A 23,381-nucleotide genomic window follows, 5' to 3' on the forward strand; every position below is an offset into this window, starting at 1 on the left:
TGTGTATGAATATGGTATACTATTGGGGATAAATGTGTAATTATGTGTGTAAAGTTACTACTTCCTGACGCTAGGTAAGAGGATCTTTTGTTAGATACTCTCAGGAAAAGAAGAGGTTCCTGTATTTTTTTTAATTTTTTTATTTTTAAGAATTACTGTATGTGTACAGACCAAGAGTAAGCACTGTTTTGATGATGAGAAAATCCTGAATGTTCAGTTGATATTTTTATCTAACAACTAGTAGAATTTTTTATCGGTTGTTCTGTTCTTTCTTCTGGAAAAGGTGAAATATATTTTGAAAAACTGTGGAGTAATATTTTAATAAAGAGTGAAAACTGATACTTGTGGGAATGTTTTAGTGTCTCTATATACTTAACATTAAGTTACAAATATTGATTTCTTTCAAATAAAGCTCTGCTTTATTTCTTAAACGTGTGCTAATTAATACATGCAGTAAAACACGTGTTTCATTTTTTTCCAGTGGAACCACAGCAGCTGAATGTGAGAAACTATCAGTACTTATAGTATACACTTTCATAACTACAGAAGTGAATAACTTATTTACAGTATATTCTCTGGGCAGCAAAAAAAAATGCTTTCATTTCTTCCTAAAGAGTTTATAGGCAAGAGTTTGAGTTTCTTTGGACACGAGCTTACAAAACCTAGCAAATTGTAACTTTATAAGCTTATATTCTTAATTCCAGTAAACTAAGTCCTTGCATAGTCTGAGTTTGCAGGTATAGCCTAAGTCTGTAGATACTAATTATATTATAACAAGCTATATTGGAAGGACTTCTGTTACTTTAGAGGAATGAAGTGGAATAAGAATTTTGGGAAATAATACAGTAACTATTCTACAGCATCATAGGCCTGCTCTTGGTTGGGTGTCTGTGCCTCCCCTCGCCTCCCACCCTCCCTCAAGACTATACTAGAGCAGTTAAAATAAAATTAATTTGCTTTATTCAAATACGGCAAGCATTTGTTGGGGTTAAGAGGGGAAAAGAAGAACCAGATTTTTCAGACTGCCTCAAAGTAACATTCTTTTTTTTTTTCTCTTTTGTTCTCCTTATTCCAGGAACTTGAGATTGTTGGGAGCTCTTCAAAAACAATCACTTTTTAGAGTTCAGCCATTAGACATACTTTTTTCTTCTTTTTTTATGTTATGGGGATACAAAAGCCATTGAGACGATTCAGAGAACAGTTCTGCAGTTTCTACCGTTATTTACTGAATAGCAATTCCTCAATAAAACCTCATTGCAGCCTAAGTTTTAACTCGACTTTGTAGTGAATTTGGCTTGAGCCGCTGCACAGTATTTTGTGTTCTTTAACGTTGTTTAGTTTTTACACAAGCACGTATTAAACTTGTAGGTATCTCTAAAATCTGGAAGCTAGATAAGAATTGAAGGAATTATGCCGAGAAAGCCAGCGGCAGTTCTGGTGCATTTGTACTATAGGAATTAAGCCTAGTGATATTGGGGGTTGGACTAGATGATTGCCAGAGGTCCCTTCCGCTCCTGACCATTCTGTGATCTTTTAAAGGCTTCAGATGTTTCCTTCTGAAAGCACGGGGTAATGGGCCAACAGCCTCCGCAGCTTTGGGGCAAAACAGGAAAAGAGGGTCAGGCTTTTTGTTGAAGCGTGTGGCAGAAGAGAGACAGACGGCAGTTTTAATTGAAGTGGGGACCTTCTGGGTGGATAACCCGAGGAGAGGGATTGTTCGGGATGATGATATTGAGGCATTTGAGCATATTGTCTTGACAGGCTGTGGAATCTCCATCCTCAGAGGCTTTTGGGTCTGAAGAGCCTGCTGCACCTCCTTCAAGCAGGGCAAGAGACCTCTGGAGGTCCCTACCAAACTGAAACAATTCCATAATCCTGTCATTTGATGAAATGTATATTAAACATACTTAAAAGGTGTTTAGGATTATGATGTGAAAATACTGGGGGGGTTCGGGGGGGGGAAGCCATGCAAAGTGCATACTTGGCAAAACTTGTCTGGAACACGAGCCCAGCTTGTTTCTACTGGGAGTCCTCGGTAGGATTACATGGGGAGGAACCACACAGAATTCACAGAATTCACAGAATTGTTAGGGTTGGAAGGGACCTCTGGCGATCATCTAGTCCAACCCTCCTGCCAGAGCAGGGTCACCTACAGCACGTTACACAGGACAGCGTCCAGGCGGGTTTTGAATGTCTCCAGAGTGGGAGACTCCACCACCTCTCTGGGCAGCCTGTTCCAGTGCTCCACTACCCTCAAAGTAAAGAAGTTCCTTCTCATGTTAAGATGGAACTTCCTATGTTCAAGTTTATGCCCATTACCCCTCGTCCTATCACTGGGCACCACTGAAAAAAGACTGCTCCCATCCCCCTGGCATCCTCCCATTAAGTATTTGTAAGTATTAATAAGATCCCCCCTCGATCTTCTTTTCTCTAGACTAAAGAGACCCAAGTCCCTCAGCCTTTCCTCATAAGAAAGGTGCTCCAGTCCCCTAATCATCTTTGTTGCCCTTTGCTGGACCCTCTCAAGCAGTTCCCTGTCTTTCTTGAACTGGGGAGCCCAGAACTGGACACAGTACTCCAGATGCGGTCTCACCAGGGCAGAGTAGAGGGGGAGGATGACCTCCCTCGACCTGCTGGCCACACTCTTCTTGATGCACCCCAGGATGCCATTCGCCTTCTTGGCCGCCAGGGCACATTGCTGGCTCATGGTCATCCTGTTGTCCACCAGGACTCCCAGGTCCCTCTCCACAGAGCTGCTCTCCAGGAGGTCAGCCCCCAACCTGTACTGGTGCATGGGGTTATTCCTCCCCAGGTGCAGTACCCTACACTTACCCTTGTTGAACTTCATAAGGTTTCTTTCTGCCCAACTCTCCAGCCTGGCGAGGTCACGCTGTAAGGCAGCACAGCCTTCTGGCGTGTCAGCCACTCCTCCCAGTTTTGTGTCATCAGCAAACTTGCTGATGGTACACTCTATCCCTTCATCCAGATCATTGATGAATATGTTGAACAAAACTGGGCCCAGTACTGACCCCTGAGGGACACCACTTGTTACTAACCTCCAACTAGACTCTGCGCCACTAACCACAACCCTCTGAGCTCTATCTGTAAGCCAGTTCTCAATCCACCTCACTGTCCATTCATCTAAGCCACACTTCCTAAGCTTTCCTGTGAGGATGATGTGGGAGACAGTGTCGAAAGCCTTGCCAAAGTCAAGGTAGACAACATCCACTGCCCTCCCCTCATCCACCCATCTAGTTACTTTGTCATAGAAGGCTATCAGATTAGTCAGACACGACTTCCCCTTGGTGAATCCATGTTGACTACTTCTGATAATCTTCTTTTCATCCAGGTGCTTTGAGATGACTCCCAGAACAAGCCGCTCCATCATCTTCCCAGGGATGGAGGTGAGGCTGACCGGCCTGTAGTTTCCCGGGTCATCCTTCCTGCCCTTTTTGAAGACTGGAGTGACATTGGCTATCCTCCAGTCCTCAGGCACCTCACCTGTCCTCCAGGACCTTTCAAAGATAATGGAGAGAGGCCCAGCAATGACTTCCCCCAGCTCCCTCAGCACCCGAGGGTGCATCCCATCAGGCCCCATGGATTTATGTATATCCAATTTATCTAACTGATCTTTAACGTGCTCCATTCAGTTTGACTTGATTTTATGATGAAACTAGAATGTTTCAGACCCTTTTACAATATGAAATGATACAGTGGCATAGCATTCCTTCTTCCTGATTTTCTTCAGCATCCAAAAAAATAAAGCAAGAGTGCAGAGGCAGGAGAGAGAAAAGCATTTATCTTCATTAGTACTTTTATAATGAGTTGTGTGGAGCAATGATTTTAAGGAAAATTATTGCATTCCTACTGAGCTAACACTTCAGCTTTCTCCCACGTTTTCTATAGACTTACTTGAAATATTGGAGCAGTTGGCAACAATTCTGGTCTTTGGTTCAAATCAATATATTGTATTTATTCTAATCTACCACTGTACTTGATGAAAATGTGTGCCTGACTGTATATTATAAGCAACTGTTGTCATGGTAGGGGATTAGTTCTGAATAAACAATTACTGAAGTGCTTGCTTGGATGCACTTATTTTTGCAGTGATCCTACTAAGGTCTCAAAACTATCTTATTCTTGATACTTTAAATACAGAGTTTACCACACCAGCTGCCTAGAGAGAGAAGTGCAGTGTTCATGTTACGTTTTGTGACTGTGTTTGAGCTGTTGGCCATTTTGGATGGCAATGCATTGCTTAATGCTGCATTAAAGTAAATGGAGTCTGTCCAGCGACATAAATTCAAGGCGCAGGGAAATGAAGAATAAGGTACTGCTTCTCTAATAAGTATATGTAAACAAAAGAGGCATAAATTCCCAGGAATATTCAGCATCCTCTCTACAACTGGTAATTTGAGCCCAAGTGGAAACAATGGGCGTATCATTCTCTGAAGTATGTAACATTTTCGAATGCGGGTTTTATTTTTAAGTTATAGCCAAACATACAAAGTATACCACTTTCTAATTTGCTAAGAACATTGCCTGTGTGAAGTCTGAGTAAAATTCTGGTATTAAAATATGTAGTGGAAATTCTGCCTTTTGCTGTTTGTTTGGAATACAAAGAAACTTAAACATGAGAGGATAGCTGTGGTTGTGGCAACAATTGATTGTGTGTTCCTCCCACCACGTATGTTAGCAAAATACGTAAAACTGTTTTTTGCGATTTTTTTTTTTTCCTCAATTTTAAGATGACCTTCACTTTTTACATTTGAAAATACAGAGAATGACTTAGTTTCTGTCATGTTTTATTGTCTGATTTTTAGCTATTAAGAGTACTGTCTCATTTCTTCATAAGGCAAAGAAGAAATATCAAACATGCAATTGTAACATGTTCAGACATTATTTTTTTTTTGTAATCCTGTAAGCAACCGACTGTTTAAAGCACCTGGAAAATGTGTTGTAAGGAAGGATTTCTATCTGCAGTTTCTGCAGTCTGCCAGTTCTCGATGCTTTCCCTGGGCTGCGCACAACTCGTACTTACAACAAACTTGATGCACACAGAGTTGAGGAGGAGGGTGTTTCTCTTCACTGTCCCTTCTCGATCATCATACTCTGTAGTTAATTCATCAGTAACGATTTTTGACAACATGTCTGTTTATATTAAACCCGGGGTAGTTCATGTCATATGGTAAGAGGAAACACTTAAGGAGGGAAAAACATTAAAAGACCAGATTTAGGCCAAGCAAATAAACTGTATTTGACTTCCAGCTAGCTTAAAAAGCTGCGTAAGCACAGGTCTAGTAGGTATACTGGTAAATAATCTTAGTGACAGAAATCTTAGAGGATAAACGGCTGCTCTGTTGGTAGGTATGAGAACTACAACTTTTTGGTTTCGTATAATACAACTCTTCGAGTGAGTGAGTGAGTGCAAAGAAGTTTCCTTCACGCTTTCATACTGAAATATATATTTCCCAGTAGTACAGTGACAGGTAATTAAAGAGACTGAACTTTTTTTTTTTCCTATTACCGTGCTGAAGACATGAAATAAAAATTAGGGGAAAAGGTCAAATGTTATAAATTTATTTTGGGACATATAGATTGCAACCTCTGTGGAAGCTTTTGAAAATTCAGGCAAAGATCAATACACTTCCAATAAAACCTTTAAACTTCCAATAAAACAATATTTTAAACATTATATATATATATTTATATATACTTTTAATTAAAGGGATCATTTTAGCAGGATTTCTTTTTTTATACTGCATTCCTCTGACATAGCTCTTTCCAGATTGAAGGGATGCAAATGAGGTAAGAATTAAGGCAAACCTAAAAGGCATGCAAATGAAGTACATTTATATCCACTGACAATACAAGCACATGTGTGGATCAGACTTAAGAGCTGAGGAACTCTTCCCCTCCGTCTGTCCAGTACTACTTTACAGCAGAATGGTGACATGGTTTATAATAAACAGTTAACATTACCATGGGAATTCAGTGTCACTAACATTACTCAGGCTAGGAGACACAGAGCTAGCATCAGTAAAACATGAACAATAAATAATATAATTCACTGCAGCACGGGACGGCTGCACAGGCTTCAGAGGAATAGGGTTGTTATGAAATGACATTGCACACGTCACGTTGTGGCAGTTTATTTTTATAATATATACTTTTAAAATTCTTTAGCAAATGACATTCTCATGCACACAAGTGTTTCAAACACAAGAAGCAAGTCCATTTATAGGTAGTCCAAGCAAATTTTTGTGTGTGTGGAAATAGCTGCAAACTGAATGGAACATTAAACTTCTGTGCAGTCTATGACGCGTTGTACACAAGCTCATTTTTGAATGTCACACTGCAGGAGTAATACAATGGAAGGATCACTCTTTGCAGCTTCTTTGAATTCATCCAGTGTGATCTGGTCGTCTTTGTTCTTATCCATCTTACTGAAGATCTTGTCTACTCGCTGCTCAGGCGTCAGACCATCCTCATTCATTTTCATCATTATCACAGTGCCCACCATTTTGTAGATGGCCTTTGGAAAGAAACCAAATAGAAAACTCAACAAATGAATTAACCTGATTTTTTGATGTGATCAAATTTTGGAAAGATATTCCAACAATAAAATGATTGCCAGTTTCCCTAAAGATTTTTTTTTTTTCTTAGAATCAAATACTGATATACTTAAAACACAGAAGAATGTGTTTTACTTTCTTTAGATGTAGATTTATTTCGGTGGTTGCTTTTTGTATCCTGGGATGAGTTCCTTTGGCTTTCTGTTTCACAGAGCAAAACTGTTGTAACCTGTTCTCCGGATCAACTGTTTATTTGGCTTTTAGTCACTCCATAGAAATACTTCACATAAATTCTGAATAATCAGTTTTAGCAGTCATCACCTTTTAATAGCTTTCTGTGTGCACATGTGAGCAAAATCTGGTATTAACTACTGTGGCAAGTAGCTGGCAGATGACGAGGGAGGTAAACTTTATCCTCCCCATTAGTGCTGTGGTCATCTTAAAGCCCATCTGTGAGAGCTCACTTAAAATAGTGTGTTGTTATCCCTGTAAATTTCTGTAATCTGAAGTTAATCTCCAGTAAGGTTTCAGCTACTTGAGCTACAAACCAGTAATTTCATAGGCGTCAAGTGATTTTGAGATGGGCTTTGCAAATCCTTTGCTGGGCTGTTCTTATGGTTAATCCGTTCATCAGAAAAAAAATGCCTCTTGATATTTAAAAGCTTATATGCACATATGTACTCTCTGCGATTCTCTGAGATTACATCTATTACGCTGTGAGTGTGCTCGCATCACTTACTTAGGCGTGAGTCGGTGTAGGATGAATGTATGTAACGTACGCTTTTAATGATACAGCACAGCCTCTTTGGTGCTTAAAACCTAAAGGGTACGTGAACAAGAACTCAAATTTTACTTGTGTTTGGAGACGTTATTTTTCAGTGTCATATTGATCTCACCTCTATAATTTCCAGCATTTCCACTCTTGTAATTTTACCATCACCATCCAGGTCGTACATGTTGAAGGCCCAGTTCAGCTTTTGCTCAAAACTGCCTCGTGAGGTGATGGAGAGCGCACAAATGAACTCTCTGAAGTCGATGGTCCCATCTCCGTTTTTATCAAAGGTTCGGAAGGCGTGCTGGGCAAACTTTGACGCATCTCCATATGGAAAGAACTGCAAAATAAAATAATAAATAGATCCGTGGGCAACGCAAGGGAGCAAACTGCATACCTGCCTGCAAAATACTGAAGCGAGGCATTTATGCAGAGCTGCTGGTGGGCTCTGTGTAAAACTGAAGATACACAATGCAAAGCTTCTGTAATAGTTGCAGCATAATGATCATTAAAAACTTATTTCTACAAAAATCTCTTAGCTTACCGCAAACTATACGGCACATATATTTAACGCTACTTCGCAGCTAAATTAACTAGATGACCCTTAAAATGAAGTTGGGTCTAAATGAGAGATTGAATGTAATATTCCCTCACTACGAAATACAGAAAACAAGGTGCATTTTAGCAGTATTTTTTCTGCCTGGATGTAACCAGCCCTTGACATGTTGCAACCGAGCAGATGTGTGGGTTTGTTGTTATATAACTTCATTTATTTAAAAAAAAAAAATAAAAAAACTCACACATAGCATAAAGCCCCAGGAACATATGTTCTCTTCTGCCAACCAACATAATACAAGTACATAAGATAAATGACATTCAGTTAAACAATACAGGACAATGCTCTTCATGTTTAATATCCATTATCAGTGAACTCTGCAACTGACTGTAGCTTAACAAAGTATTTTAAATGACCACAACATTTAAGTTTTCAGCTGCTATTTTTTCCCTCAAGAACGGTATGATTTAAGACATTTCACAGAATCACAGAATGGTCAGGGTTGGAAGGGACCTCTGGAGACCATCCAGTCCAACCCCCCCACCAGAGCAGGGTCACCTACAGCAGTTGCACAGGACAGCGTCCAGGCGGGTTTTGAATGTCTCCAGTGTGGGAGACTCCACAACCTCTCTGGGCAGCCTGTGCCAGTGCTCTGCCACTTTCAAAGGGAAGAAGTCCCTCCTCATGGTTAGATGGAACTTCCTGTGTTCAAGTTTGTGCCCGTTACCTCGTCCTATCACTGGGCACCACTGAAAAAAGACTGCTCCCATCCCCCTGGCATCCTCCCTTTAAGTATTTGTAAGTATTGATAAGATCACCCCTCAGTCTTCTTTTCTCTAGACTAAAGAGACCCAAGTCCCTCAGCCTTTCCTCATAAGAAAGATGTTCCAATCCCCTAATCATCTTAGTAGCCCTTTGCTGGACCCTCTCCAGCAGATCCTCATCCTTCTTTGAGACAGTAGTTGTTCTCTCTGTGCCCCAGACTCAAGAAAAAATTACCTTTTAAGAAAGGGAGTTTTAACCCAGTGCAGAAGTCCGAATGGGACTGTATGCAAATAATAATTGGAGGTTTTCATGCTCCTAAAATAGAAACATGCATTACTCCCAATCTGAGAGCCATCTCCTTTTGTGCTTTTGAAAATTCCAATTCTTGGTAAGCATTGCATTTAATATTGTAAGTAAGTTTGAAGCAAAGACTTTGGTGGCAGCTGAGGAATTACAGTTTTCCATTTCCCCATCCAGAGCTTTCACTGCAGCTGACGGTTGCTGTGGTCAGCCATGAAAGCTCTTGAACAATACACTCAAATTTGATGGAGGCTCTCGGGGATCTCACAGCATATACAGAAATGGGCGCTACTAATTGACTGACTGAATACAGATGTAGAATATGGCACGCCTTCGCTGCTTTGTCTTTGAGGAGGCCAAATGACCATTTGGATACTGTGTCTTGCCCTAAGAAAAAAATTCGGAGCACAGCCTGCTGCTTGCAACAAATTTGTGGCCATGCGGGTCATGTCTGGAGCTACTGCTGCATTGCCAAAGGGTCCCTAACCTGAAAGTTTCCTTTAAACTTACTGTTTTTTTCTGATATCAACTTTTCAGACAGAATTCCAGACAACTTTTGCATTGCTGTAAGGTATGATTGCTATTCAACCTCTTCTCTGGCTCGGTGCCATTATAGTCAATGCAAAATCTTCCTTAAATTTTGCCCACCTCCCTCCATTCAAAATACTGCCCTGTTGTGAACTACCCCCAAAGGGATGCAAATCGCTGTATTATCCCAGAGAAGTATCAAAAATGCCCATCTTGCTTCCCAAGTGTCTTTTCAGGAAGATACTTGAACATGGCATGGAGACATCGAGAGAGAGACACACTGTACCCATTCCAGTGGTATTTGGTCCAGGTTAACGTTGCTGTGAAAGTTGTGATTTTCTTGTTTGACTTAGTATGGTTCAGCGTCCAGCTGCTGCTGCTACGCCTTTTCTCCAAGAGCTGAAAGAGGCATTTGGTATTGTCTCCCCCTGAAAAGGTAACTTACGTGCCTGTACTCAACCCAGCCCCTGATTCTGTTTTGACAGTCCAAACTGATGGAGCTATAAATAGCTCTTTTCTGTGCTTTCTGGTTTTTGACCTTTAAAAATTTTTGGACGCTGGTATGGTAAGCACAATTGAGCTCATAAACACATATAAAGGTATACGGATTGTCTGATACAATTCAGGACTGCAGTGACTGCACCTATCAGACCTTGCTGAATTGTTCTTCGAGTGCAAACCTCAGCCTTTTGTCAAAGCAAATAGAGCTCTCCCTCCACGGGAAGGCTCTCTGGGTTCCCAGTTGTAGGTTTGGCTGTGTCAGAACAAAGTTATGTGAATGTTATCCAAATCCTGAACATTATTTGCAGGTTATTGAAAATCCTGTTCATTGCTTTCTCTTCATAGAATCATAGAATCGTTAGGGTTGGAAGAGAACTTTAAGTCCATCAAGTCCAACCGTTAATCTAACACTGCCAAGTTACCACTAAACCATGTCCCTCGGCGCCACATCTACCCATCTTTTAGATACCCCCAGGGACAGTGACTCAACCACTTCCCTGGGCAGCCTGTTCCAGCACTTGACAACCCTTTCAGTCTTCTTCATGATCTACATTTTCCCCAACTTCTGCATCAACTGCACGTTAACGTAGGTGATATTTAATTTTACATATGTGTGTGTGTACAGATATCTGTACACTTCTGCTGGTCACTGGTAGGAAGTTAAGAAGCGGATCTTGTTCCCTGTAGCTCCACCGGGACTCCACTGTCCCCCTCCTTCTATTTCTTAGGAGCTTGCTGGCTGTTCACAGCTGACAAGACAATGAGAATAATCTCCTGCTTTTTAAATCTGTCCCGATTGCTGTCCTGTGACGTATACATTACAAAACAAAATACTTCAAAAATTTACAGCCTTCCAAGTGTTTCGGTTAAGAGCTGACAATTGCTGAGGATGTGGCCCGATCCACAGCTCTGTCACTCTGTCACCCCGCCGTCTCTGTAACAGAAAGGCAAGCAGCAAGAGGGAAATGGGATCATCCTTTTTGCTGTCCAGAAAACCAAAATACATTCAGGTGCTATTCTCCCATGATCCAGACTGAGAAATGGTACAGATGTACTTACTGGTGGAACCAAAGAACTAAAACACGCAATGAAGAAGCTCACCTACAAAAATGGCGAAGAAGCGGCAAACACCCAGAAATACTTGAGCCCAAGAACGAAGAGGGGGATTAGGAGGGGTCAGTGGCTGGAGATGCCAAAGACCATTTGCAAATTATTCTTGGGGAAAAATGAACATATCATTCAGTTTCCCGTCAGATGAGCGTAAGCAAGCTGTGCCTACCTCTTGTGCCAGTCACAGGGAGTAACCAGGGAGAAAAGCATCCTTCTAAATTTTTATCACAGACAGAACGAGTTCTTCTCTGCTGAGGTGAGGAAGGCGGTGGCACTGCTCAGAGCTGAGCCTTGGCATTTACAGCTTAGTAAGGTGAACAAATGGAATTGATGCCTTTTTGGTTGTTTTTTTTTTTGTGTGTCTCTACTTGCCTCCCCCTAGGGAGCAAATGCAGTAAAAGGTCCTTTAGGGACTGAAGGCACTCTTCTCCAGTCTATACCTGCTGGTTTGTATTATTTTTAGCTCAGAACGACTAAAAAACATTGTCAAAACTTGTTTAAAAACCTACTTGAAGAATTCCATTGGCCTGTTTTGAAATGATTCATAAATAAGAAATGGAGTAAAAGGAAACCATAACAATTGCAGAGCAAAAGAAGCCAGCTCTGGTGAAACTTTATTTGACTATTAAAATCCAGTGAGGCCTCAGCAAGATGTAAAAGCCTTTTTGTCCATAAAGGCACAGACTGTTAACTGCTTTGAGACTAGCCTGAGCCAAGTGCAACGAGAGACAGGGATCACTGGAAGACAAACACCCATTTTCTGCAAGGATGATATGAGGGTGGTTTAGTCTGCCTCATGCGGCACTCTGGCATGAGCTCAGGCAATGCCTCAAAAACAAGTGAAGAAACACAACTGGGATTTCCAGTGGGTTCAGTGGGTTTCAGTGGGCAAGTCAGTGGGTTCTTCAGCCCCCTCTGCAAACCCTTGTCCAGGTGATCAATCTGCATGCGAAAGCAACTCGTTCCCTTCTGCTGCAACGGTGCTACTGAATGGTGCACTCTACACACCAGCATTGTCTGCTGCTTTACCCTTTTCATCCAAAAATCAAGACAAACTATACCTGACAGGGTTTTTGACAGCACTCAGTTCCACAAGTGACCCAACACTGGTCGCTCCTTTGTTTCCTTTCCTTTCTTTTGCCCAGAGAAGTTGTAGATGGCCCATCCCTGGAGGTGTTCAAGGCCAGGTTGGACGGGGCTTTGAGCAACCTAGTCTAGTGGGAGGTGTCCCTGCCCATGGCAGGGGGGTTGGAACTAGGTGATCTTTAAGGTCCCTTCCAACCTAACCATTCTGTGATTCTATGACTCTGCTTCTCCAGTCTCACCTCTTGCTTGGCCTGTGTGTTTTCTGACCGGTTACATCAACATGCTGGTGTGTGAAGAAAGTGTTATCTCTACAGACAACTACCAATTAGGAAAGGAAAAAGGAAAAGAAAAAAAAAATAAATCCCTCTTATTCTGCTTCTAAATTGTGGAGGAGAAGACTGCCTTGCAGATTCTTAGCTCCCAGAGTGCTTCTGGACACCTTTCTGGTATATAGGGGCCACTCAAAGGGTCCTGGAATAAGAATATCTAGCGAATACATCTACACATTGTACATAACTTAAGTCTCGGGGAAACTGATCAAATACCTAGAAATATTTGTCTGCTTGGCTGCAGATGCTTTAACGTCTTTGAAGTGATGTTGTTCACAGACAACTCTGACTGGCTCTATTCAGATCATCTTTTGGGAGCGAGTTATTGAAAAAGCATAAAACATATGCTAAAGCATATGGCTAAAGCTTTAGCATATGGCTAAAACATAAAGAAAAAAACAAAACCAAAAGCAATACACTTCCCCAAATTCCCCAGTGATGGGGGGAAAGAAAGAAGAGTATCTCCTTCATTGGTAGGGTGGGGTGGAATGAATCTACAGACTGGCCTGAGCTGTGCTTTGTTTTTCCTGCGACGTTTTGTCATGTTTGAGATGCATTTCTATTAAAAGGAAAATTCCGCTGTAAAGTGGAGAAATCCAGAATCAGAGTAGTGTACAGAAAGCCGAACACACCGACTAGACCTGCCCAGGTGACAACTCGGTCACTGATGTAAGGTGGTGGCTTCCAGCACTGAGGTGAGAGCCAGAGCGCAGAATGGGAGGCGGGCGAGCAGGAGGTGGTGCAGGGCTTCTGCATCCCAGGCTTGGAGAAGATGGAAGAAGCAGCTGCCGATTCCCCCAGGAGCTGAGACGCCCCGTTCGGGGCTCAGCACTGCCGTGCTCTGCCGAGGGCTGAAGCAGCCAAGAGGGACGAGCGGGGCACAGCCAGCACGAGGAGCAGCGCGAGCATCGCTGGGGGCCAGCACGCAGAAACAAGCCTAGCAGTTGGCTCCCATGGGAAAATCCTTATACAATTCATGCTGTTGTACTTTAGGAAGGAGTGAGTTACCCTTTTTATTTATTTTGTCAGGGTTTTCTTTCCTCTCTTTCATCAGTTTGCCAGGCACCCAGTTCACTTTTGTAAGTGGAGGACATGAGCACTTTGAGAATCAGAAAGTTTGGCTGCTGGTAGAAGCTTAGACAGGTATATTTATAGTAAACCTCTTAAATTTGAACCAAAATGCTGACACCTGCTGGTCAAGCCCCATCTTACGGATCCTCAGAAGTGAGGGCACTGCGGGAGATGCCTGTGATGACTGGGGAGCAGGTTGCTGCTTACTAGTTTTACAAGAGGAAGAAGCTCCGCGTTCCCACCAGCAGTACAAACACAGGAGCAGAGGGGATAAGCAACAAGATTACTTTTTAATTCTTTCCTTTAGAAAAAATAACTGTAACTCACTATAACGTACTGTACTTTTGCACTTCACGTGTTAAGGCACGAGAAGGGGAAGAGACGTACAGGCTGCGACCATCGGGACCTGTCACAAAGGTTGTGCTGCTCTGGCACCAGGGTGACCCGCAGGGCTGCAGCCCGCCTCTGCCGGCACCTCTTTGTACAGAACTGAAAACAAATGTAACAAGAGCATAACCACAGCAGCACAAAAAGACACAGCCAGTACATTTGTCCTTCTTCTGGAAGAGATCTGACTGCCTTGGGAATACACTGCTCAAGAGCAGGTCAGGACAGATACACCTTTAAAATAGATAAAGACACATTTTCAAGGCTTCCTGAGGATGTGTGGATTAAGAATGGATAAGGCGCAGTGTGCCCTTCTTACTCGTGTTATGTCTCACTCGTATTCTCTGGAGTAATGCCAGTGAAAAGAATGTGAAATGTGAGCTGCCTCCATACCCAGCGCTGGAGCAGGGAGGGCTGGCAGAGAGCATCCCGCCAAGGGCGGTGGGGACCGATGGGGAGGGGACCAGGGACAGGGCAAGGCCCAGCAGGAGGGGGCTGTGAGCAGGAATGCTGGTGGCTGTGAGAGCCACAGCATCGCCCTGGATCAGTGCTGTGCATCCCTCTTGGGTCAGTGGAGAGAGGCTTCTCCAAAGAGCCACCTGAAGCAGTCAAGTTAGGTGTCAAGAGACTTGTCCCTTGACTGGCTGTTGGGGGAGCAGAGGGATCATTAAGCTTAGATGATGTTTTTTATTGCAAAGTAAGTCTTCACAGTCCTAAGCAGGGAGACTTCTAGTCCTTGTAGTTCTCAGACTAGACCTCTTCCCAGCTATCTTCTACATACTTTTGGCTGAACAAGCGTTTTTAGTGCTTTCTTACAAAACAGGCTTTCCAAAATCACAGCAGCGGGATGATGCAACATCCTTTCCCCGCTGAAAGGTCTCAGCTTGGACATGGAAACCCCACACTCACCTCCCTCCCCCATCTGAGACAAGTTGAACAGGCAGCTCAGGAGAAAGCACTGGCTGCAGTATAGTACAGATCAGGGAACTATGAGTTCCCAACCTGGGAACTGCTTGTGTGAACTAATATTAAAGGGATTAGAAAGACAGGAAACTTTCTTTTAACACATTAGTGGTTGAAGAACTGCTTTAGGAGACAGAAGATCTGGATTCCAGTATTTCTCCCACTAAATATATTTTCAAATCTACTTTAACACAGGTAATTTTCACAACTCTCCTTTCACTTCATCTGAATCTTAACCACTATGATACTAAGCAGAATGTATATTACAAGCAGTATGGGCCAATGCAAATGACCAATTACTCTAATAGGTTTTGAATTGGGCTTATGATCATGCTGAATCTGAAAGCACTTCCTTACCACTTTCTAGTTCTGTCAAAGGTTTTCCCCAAGTTACTATTCATTGGATGAGATCTTTAATGAACTGAAACACGTCCAAATGTTGTTATTCAATTCCAGACCCCCAGGGGCTCTTAGGCAACCAAGGCAAAACCCACAAAGGGACACCGGCAATGAAGGGTACTGAGCAACGCCTCCACGGCCAGGTCTTCCATCACTCTAAGGTGTCCAAATGTTTTGGCTGTGGATTTCCAAGGGCTTTTCTTACACAACTCTTCCGTCTAGACTCTGGAGATCCTGTTCCCAGAGGCAATTAACCACATCTTTCTGTGCTGAAGTCCTTCTGTGCTTCCTATCCCCAAATGCCCTTTAAATGAAAAGCATTTAAATGCTTTTAGATAAACACCGAGGATTTCAGTCTCAGAGCTCTCCAAAGCCGAAGTTTACTGCAGAGACATAACAGGCAATGAATGAGCACCCAAGAATTTGGCTCCACGGAAGCAGAAGTAATTTCAGCAGCTATGCATGCTTCCATTAACAGCTTAATCAAATGTTACGGGATTTGGATCCCAGAGATACAGATGTTCCTGTCCTATTCCCAGCTCTCAGCCACTGAGTAGCAGCACACCAGCACTGAAAGGCACATCACATGCCTTTGAAAGGTCTGGGGCTGCTTGTTCATATGCATCAAAAAAGAAGTGAGTGTTACAACGATTTAACTTCATTACTGAAATTCCAGGGGGTGGAATTGGATGATGTTTCTGCACTGCGCTAGAGATGGGATGCTGTAACAGATCCAGACATGATATTCAGAGTTGCGGTACAGATGGGGACCCTCGTCTCAACCTTCTCCTCAACCTCTGCTCCTCCTCACCCTGCATTATCACTCCATTACGCAGAGAAATCCTAGGAGAGGTCTAAAAGATCTCGCAATAGCTCACCCCCTGCTACGGCACCGATGCCACTGATCTGCACATGAGCTGAAGCAACGGCTGCGCTAATGGGGCTGATGGGGATCCCCGATCTCTGCTCTACCACACGTACATCCGGAGGAAAATGGGCAGGTTGGTTGGTGTGGGTTAATGATGCACGTAAAACTGCCTGGAACAGCAGCAGGGCTTTGAGGAGTATGTTTCAAAGCTGAGAGCCTTACCCAGCCACATCTTGCATGTATTTCTAGGCTTGGTAGCTTAAAAATTTCTTTTGCTGAGCTATTTTTACTTTGCAGATGAAGCTGAAAAGAGCAAGCATAGTCCTAACAAACTCCATTCATGGTTAGTGAATTGTATTTCCTCTGCCTTCCAAAATACAAGTAAATGGATAAAAACGGTACTACTGTGTCAGGGTGTGTACCTTTTAAAATCCAAGCTATATGTATTACTCTAAGGCACTAACATGATTCAAGAAACAGCAAGATTATCAAAGCAGATGATATTTAGCTGGTCCAGGTGTAGGACTGCAGCCTCTGTTGACGGAATACACAATGAAGCAACTGCATCAATGTATTTTTTTCTCTTGCATGTTAATATAGCTACACTGCTTCAGAAGTCAGATTCATTTTGTGTTTCTCCTACAGCTGCCTTTACTGGGAGCAAAACATTATCAGTTTTCCCGTTTCTCCCTCTTCTCCCATTCAGCCTTTATTGGGTTTTAAGAGTTATTATCTCCTTCCAGATTGTCATACATGTACCAAAGCACTTCACACCCAAAGCACGTGAGTCCCTGCTCATATTTGGGAGAAAGGCCATTTTCTGGCTCAACTCTAGCCTTTTTCTTGTCCTTTACACTGACAAAAGGTCCACCAGGCTAACTAACTGGAAAAATGCAGAATAAGAGCATGCGATGCCACAACCCAGTCCTGCAGTTGTTCACGGCTTTTACCTGCCAGATTCCTTCAGAGGAATCAACTTCTCTCAGGTCAGCCAAAAAAATGAGTCTGATTATGTTTTGCTGAGTATCAGGGAAGAGCTTACCCCACAGGATTACAATGGATTGACACGCATGAATGTGGGCTCCAGACTGGCAAGATACAGACCTGAACCTTTCAACACTGGCAAAATTCATTGCTGCAAAGCAGAAGCCAGCACGGTATTTTCTACAGTTAAGGCAGATCAAAAATAGAATAAAGCATCAGTTGCAGAGAAGGAACAATAAAGAAACATGAGGAAAAAACCCAACTTAGACACTGCCCCAGAGCTAAACTTCATGGTAAAAGCCCTCCAGCCTTCTGCTCCCGCAGATGCTGAGTCTGGTATAGCGTCACTCTTAAGCACATCTGCAGCGTAAGGTAGAAATATCCCACCTAGGAAAACTGCCTCCAGCCACCTGGATGCAGCTTGCCGGAGGGTTCCAAGGCAGTGGGCACCATCCACAGCCGTGGACCTATGGGTCTCCACAGCAGCTGAGCCACAGGGCTGAGCCTCTGGAAAGGACAATCTTGAGGACCACCAAAGACCAGAGTCTAAATGACTGTTTAGATCCAGGTCTCAGTTCTCCATGTGTAAATTTGTGAGATGTCCCTGCCTCTGAGGTGCGCTGTGAGGATAAATCATAGAATCATAGAATGGTTTAGGCTGGAAAGGACCTTGAAGATCATCAAGTTCCAACCCCCCTGCCATGGGCAGGGACACCTCCCATTAGACCAGGTTGCTCAAGGCCACGTCCAGCCTGGCCTTGAACACCTCCAGGGATGGGGCCTCAACAACCTCTCTGGGCAACCTGTTCTGGTGCCTTACCACCCTTAAAGTGAAAAACTTCTTCCTAATGTTTAATCTAAACCTGCCCTCTTCCAGTTTATAGCCATTCCCCCTCGTCCTGTCACTACATGCCCTAGGAAAAAGCCCTTCCCCAGCTCTCCTGTAGGCCCCTTTAGGTACTGGAAGGCCACAATAAGATCTCCCCTGGAGCCTTCTCTTCTGTCTAAATACAACAAAGAATTGTGACTATTTCAGATACTGCTGCAGTGGGAACCGTAAAACCAGCAAGAACTGGGGAGAACTGCCAAACCTCACGGATGTTTACTGCTTATGTCCCCGCTCCGCAGCTTTAATGCTGTGAACACGTATGCATATATAGACACATGGGGAGGCTTATAAGCAGCTGTTAGTTCTTCACATAAAGAAGAAATATTTCGAAGAGCCAAGAAATGTAATTTCTCCCCTTCATGGGGAAAATTCACAACTTGTACAGGCTGAAGTGGGATCAGAGAAGAATCTGTGTCTCACCCAGACCTCCAAGGACTGTGATTAGCTCTTACATTATTGTTAAGGACTAAGTCACCCTGTCTTGCAGATGTTTTTAGCCACTGCAGAAATGTTCATTTGAAGCATATGGTGAAGAAACATTTGAGAATTTAGGAGTCTACTTGAATTATCAATACCAGTTCTTTGCAATTGTTGTGAGACATGCGTTAAGAGACCAGAGAACAAGCACACATCACAGGCTGTGTTAAAGCAAGACTCACAGTGAAAAAACAGTATACGCCAAGAGGTTGGAGGAAGATGGATGGGAAAAGAGACGCCACGCTGCTGCTTCTCAAACATCCATCTGGCAGGGTCTACCTCTAAAAAAAACTTTCAACCTGGAAAGTTAATCTCTATCCTCACATTTGTGAGGAATTAGTCATTAACTAGCAGGAAATGAATCGATTTTCAATCTCAGCTTTTCTCTGATTAGATTTGGACAATAAGAAACTTAATTGAGCTGTGGTAGTGCTATAGGTCAATACACTAGCAGATCAGTTATTACTCAGTGCTAACAAAAAAAAATCTTCAGAGAGAATTGTCGTCAAAACAATTAGTATTGCTAGTGCATAACACCACGACTACCGCTGATTAAATGTTATTTCTCTTTGATCTTCCTTAACTGAGCAGGAGCACTGGAACACTTTATTTATTTAAAGTTTGGCACAGTCTTCCACTACTCCAAGGTCAGCGATAGCACAGGGCTATGACAATGTCAGGATCCTGCTGTGCTGTAGCTATGCCCCAGCCTAATTACAACATCCTTTTTCTTGACACCGTGTTATCTCTTTAGGAATCTGGGAACATACCAGATGGAGAATACACTGATCTGGGACATTTCTTCTTTTTTTTTCCTTCCTTTTCTTTTACCCTCCAGTACAGATCATCTGACTCCTTTTCATTTCTGAAAAAGGCGCTATTTTCCCAGTGAGTTTTGGCTCTAGTGGTTCAGAGTATTAACTTGAATGCTGTGCCTGCTGTGTTGTGAAGTCCTTAGTGCAAATTTCCCAAAAGAATGGGACTATAGAAGCATCAGCAAGTGCTATTTCCAGCCAAAAAGAGATTTGAAACACGAGTCACTAAAGTCTGAGACAACTATCTTATGAATATACAGATGGAACTGCAGAAAAAAATCTTGTGCCTGAAATATGTCTCATATACTTATGTAATATGTCCTCCTAAAATTCTTATACATATGGAGTTGTTATAGCCCAGTACTGCAGAAAGGAAACTGCAGAAAGAGAAGGAAAATGGCTGTTGCTGGGAGTATCAGAGAACTGAGGATCTAAAGATCTCAGTCAGTGCCAAAATACAAAATCTCTTTTCTTGATATTAAGCACAAAACTTGATAATTCAAAAATTGCCAACAAATAGCTTTAACTTCTGGGGAGAACTATCAATTCCCTTACAAGCACAGCTCACTCCAGTGATTGGTGGACTCAGATATCTTTTCCAGTTCATAAAATCTTTGGCCATAGAGCAGTCCATAAACCTTTCCATCCAAGGAAGGAAACTACAACCTGAAGTCCAGAGAGACCAAAGGAATGGAAAAAGAGTACCACAAGCACCTTGAGAGAACTTGGTCTTTTGAGAAAAGCATCGAGTATTCAAGGAGAGAAAACGGGATGGGCTGACTGCCCCCAGAACTGGCGTGCCCCACTTCTTGTTGCCATCACAGGCTAGAAAAAGGAACCCCAGCCTGCGCCTCCAGGCAGCTCGGTCCCGATAGGAACACGTGTAACAGGATAAGTAACCGGACTACAGCCACAGTCGGTGGGTCAGTCAGCGTGCAGCGGTGTGCTCTTCATCCCTCTGTGCCCAGCCAACCCCGGGCAATGGACTGGAGAGGTTATTTTTTGTGTTGCACCCCAAATATTTAACAATGTCTAAGGGCTAAGCAGAGTTAATGACACAGAGGAATTGGGAACCCACCTGGGTAAATGCTGACATCTCTTTGCTTGGAGACCACACAGCATCTGTCCCTAAACTCCTGTGGTCTTGGCACACAAAAAAGGTATCTGATCGGAGCTGGTAACAGGGTGTGTTACAGAATAAGGAGGCAGTGCAGGACGAAAGGGGGAAGGGCTTAGGGAATGGGCAGGAGCCCAAAGTTAGAGGTGAGAGGCAGGCAGGTTGGGAGCAACAGCAGCGATAGTTAGCCCAGTACATAAGGGGCAGGTGGGCAATGATTTGGTATCATCCTTTTTTCCCCTGCTGTCCCTAGGCATATCCTATTGACTTTTATTTTCAGTTCTGAGTTTCAAAGCAGCCCAACAACTCACAGAGGAACTGTACTAAACTGAAGTTTCTCATCATTTGAAATTGGAAATGGGCCTGTATTTCTAACTGCTGCAAGGTCTGTCTCAAAGCTTTTCTTTTGCAATGAAGCTGTGAGCAGACAGGTTTTCAGGCTTCCTTCTGAAAATTTTGTACAGCCCTACTTAGGAGATCCATCACCTGTAACCCCTTCAATTCTTTTCCTATGGAGGATAACAATAAAAAAGGACTCTTTTAACACAGTGTACTTTTAAGATTTCAGCTTTGCGAGATAATCTATTTTCTTCCATATCTAGGCTTTCTCTTATAACACAAACCCTTTGAAAGGTCAATGCCAAGACCAACAGTATGTAAAAACTTTGAAATACCAGCATTATGATGCAAAGGATCTTGCATATATAACTATCTAGACATATTTAGGTATATATCAAAGGAGTGGACTAAATCAGTTCTTGCTTAGAAAAAAATGTCTTGGAAGACAACACTCTTAAGCTTACTGACATTTAAAAAAACCCCCAGTTTTATTTATGTAAAGTGTGCACATTTCTAGTTCCATGTGAATAACAGCATTATTATTGCTGTTATTGATAGTCACAATATCTAGGAATTTTGGTTGAGCAGCATTTGGATAAAGCCTAAAGCTCAACGTAGACAAAACAGAAAGAGGAAAGAGGAAAAGTCAGCACAAGGAGCCTGGAAGACTTTTCTTTGTGACTTGATCCAATGGATCTTCCCCAAGGTGGGAAAGGAGAAAGGAATGATGCAGCCCATTGTGTCACCTGCTGGGAATTAAGAAGCGTTGGCAGGTCTAGAACAAACCACAGGTATTCAAACAATGGCAGCTCTTGGGAACACTGTCTCCTTGTCTAGTAGCTCCACAGATCAACACCTCTAAGGGAAAGGGATCTTGAACAAAAACTTTCAAAGGATGAATGGAATGATGTAAAGGAGCATTACACTCTTGTTCCTTGTCTAAAATGGTGCAAGAAGGGAAAATCCTCATCATATAAGCTGGGTTTTTTTCCATCAGTTATGTTCTTTGCCATCTGTAGAAAGACACGTAGAAAAACTCCCCGTGTGACATATAGATGACTGCTTTCTCACAGAGATGCCATCTCCCTGGACAGGCTGTTGCTGTGCGAGTACTGACTGTGCTCATGAGCCAATGCAGACAAAATTGATATGAGTGATACTTAGTACCAGATGTTTCCCAAAGGTGTCTCCTTTTTAGGCAATTGGCCAGCTAAAGAAGGTAGTATCATCCCACAGAATAGAGCTTCTCCCTTTCATCCTTTCTACTCCAATCAGTTCTTGGGGCATGCAGACTTTTATGAGATTAACTTAAGTGAACTGGATGTTTGGAGGGGGAAAATTACTCCACAGATTCTGTTTCCTCAGTACTGTAACTTTGTATCATCATTTTCCCGTGGGTTCTGTGTTTTTATCCACTCTTTCAGGTATCAGACATGACCACAAGGGCTCATTTTAGAGAAGTCTGTAGACCTATTAGTACAAACTGGAACGTGCTGCTTGTTCATTTAAAGCATTGCAAGCGAGAGGCAGGGTTGCCTCCTCTCCCGCATTTGCCTGCTTAGGTAACTGAAATCCTTCAGCACATGGTACCTTTGAATTTCAGCTCCTTTTTGCCATAAGAAGCAAAAAGATACAATGGGTAGAGCAGCCTCTTTGGCTACAGATAAATTCACCAGCTAAGAGCTTACCTGTCACTTGATTCCTTTAAGATATTATAATTATTCATATAATTAGTCTATAAATGACTTAACACTAGAATGCAATAAGACCATGCAAAGTGATAGTACAAAATAAATTCTAAAATCTGCAGAGAACACGTTCCCTTTAATTAAAAATTATCTTTATCTAAAAAGGTGAACAAAACTGTACTAACGAAAAAGATGCATCAACATTCTTCCAACACCAGGATTATCTCACTGCATGCACTACTTGACACCATTATAAGGACTGAAGTTTCAATAACATAATTAAGAGTCAGCTGAAAAGAAGACACAATAAAAAGTGCTTAAGCAATACACTTCTCTAATGCCGATTTCTTGCAGCTTTATTTATCACACAAGCTTAGTGTAGTTACACGTTTTCCTTCGGGTTAAGTTACCCTCCATGCACCAGACCAACTGAAGATACCCCCACCACTTTAGCTGCGCATAAAATTCCGAGCGCGACAAATGTAAAACCAATGTCTTCACCGCAGTGGTGAATGCAATTTCATTTCAAAATCAGATCCATTTGAATTATTCCCCTCAGCTACAAAAAAAAATGTCTAAAAACCTGAAAGCCGAACTAAATCCACTTGCAAGGAGCAAAATACAAGGTCTATTTATAGACACAGCAAAGCATAACTAGAGGGATGTATCAAAATCAATGTTTCCCATTAGTAAACATTACCTCAAAAATACGCTCAAAAATGTAGACTGATGCAATTTGAACTGCCCAGCAGTATAATTATGGTAACTAGCTCACACTGGGGAACAACTGTTGCTTTTCCACACCGAGTAATGAATATGAGTAATAGATTTGACTTTTTCCCCCAAGTATTCTGGTAAACAT

The 23,381-nt window shown here is 42.5% G+C and overlaps 1 protein-coding gene across 2 annotated transcripts in view; it reads right to left on the reverse strand.

Annotated features, from left to right (window-relative positions):
• Positions 1-5,502: 5,502 nt before the first annotated feature.
• The window catches only part of VSNL1 (visinin-like 1), a 51,521-nt gene continuing 33,642 nt past the window's right edge, over positions 5,503-23,381 (reverse strand). Inside the window, exons 2-3 of one of the 2 annotated variants that reach the window (XM_009885328.1) lie at positions 7,472-7,687; positions 5,503-6,535 (exon numbers count right to left, since the gene is read on the reverse strand). In XM_009885328.1, coding sequence (XP_009883630.1) covers positions 6,338-6,535; positions 7,472-7,687 — 414 coding nt within the window. In that variant the 3' untranslated portion in view covers positions 5,503-6,337. The remainder of the gene's footprint in view (positions 6,536-7,471; positions 7,688-23,381) is intronic. The other variant, XM_009885329.1, reaches the window with a different exon arrangement.

This window comes from Charadrius vociferus, unplaced genomic scaffold (assembly GCF_000708025.1).
Source record: "Charadrius vociferus isolate BGI_N301 unplaced genomic scaffold, ASM70802v2 scaffold173, whole genome shotgun sequence".
NCBI lineage: Eukaryota > Metazoa > Chordata > Aves > Charadriiformes > Charadriidae > Charadrius > Charadrius vociferus.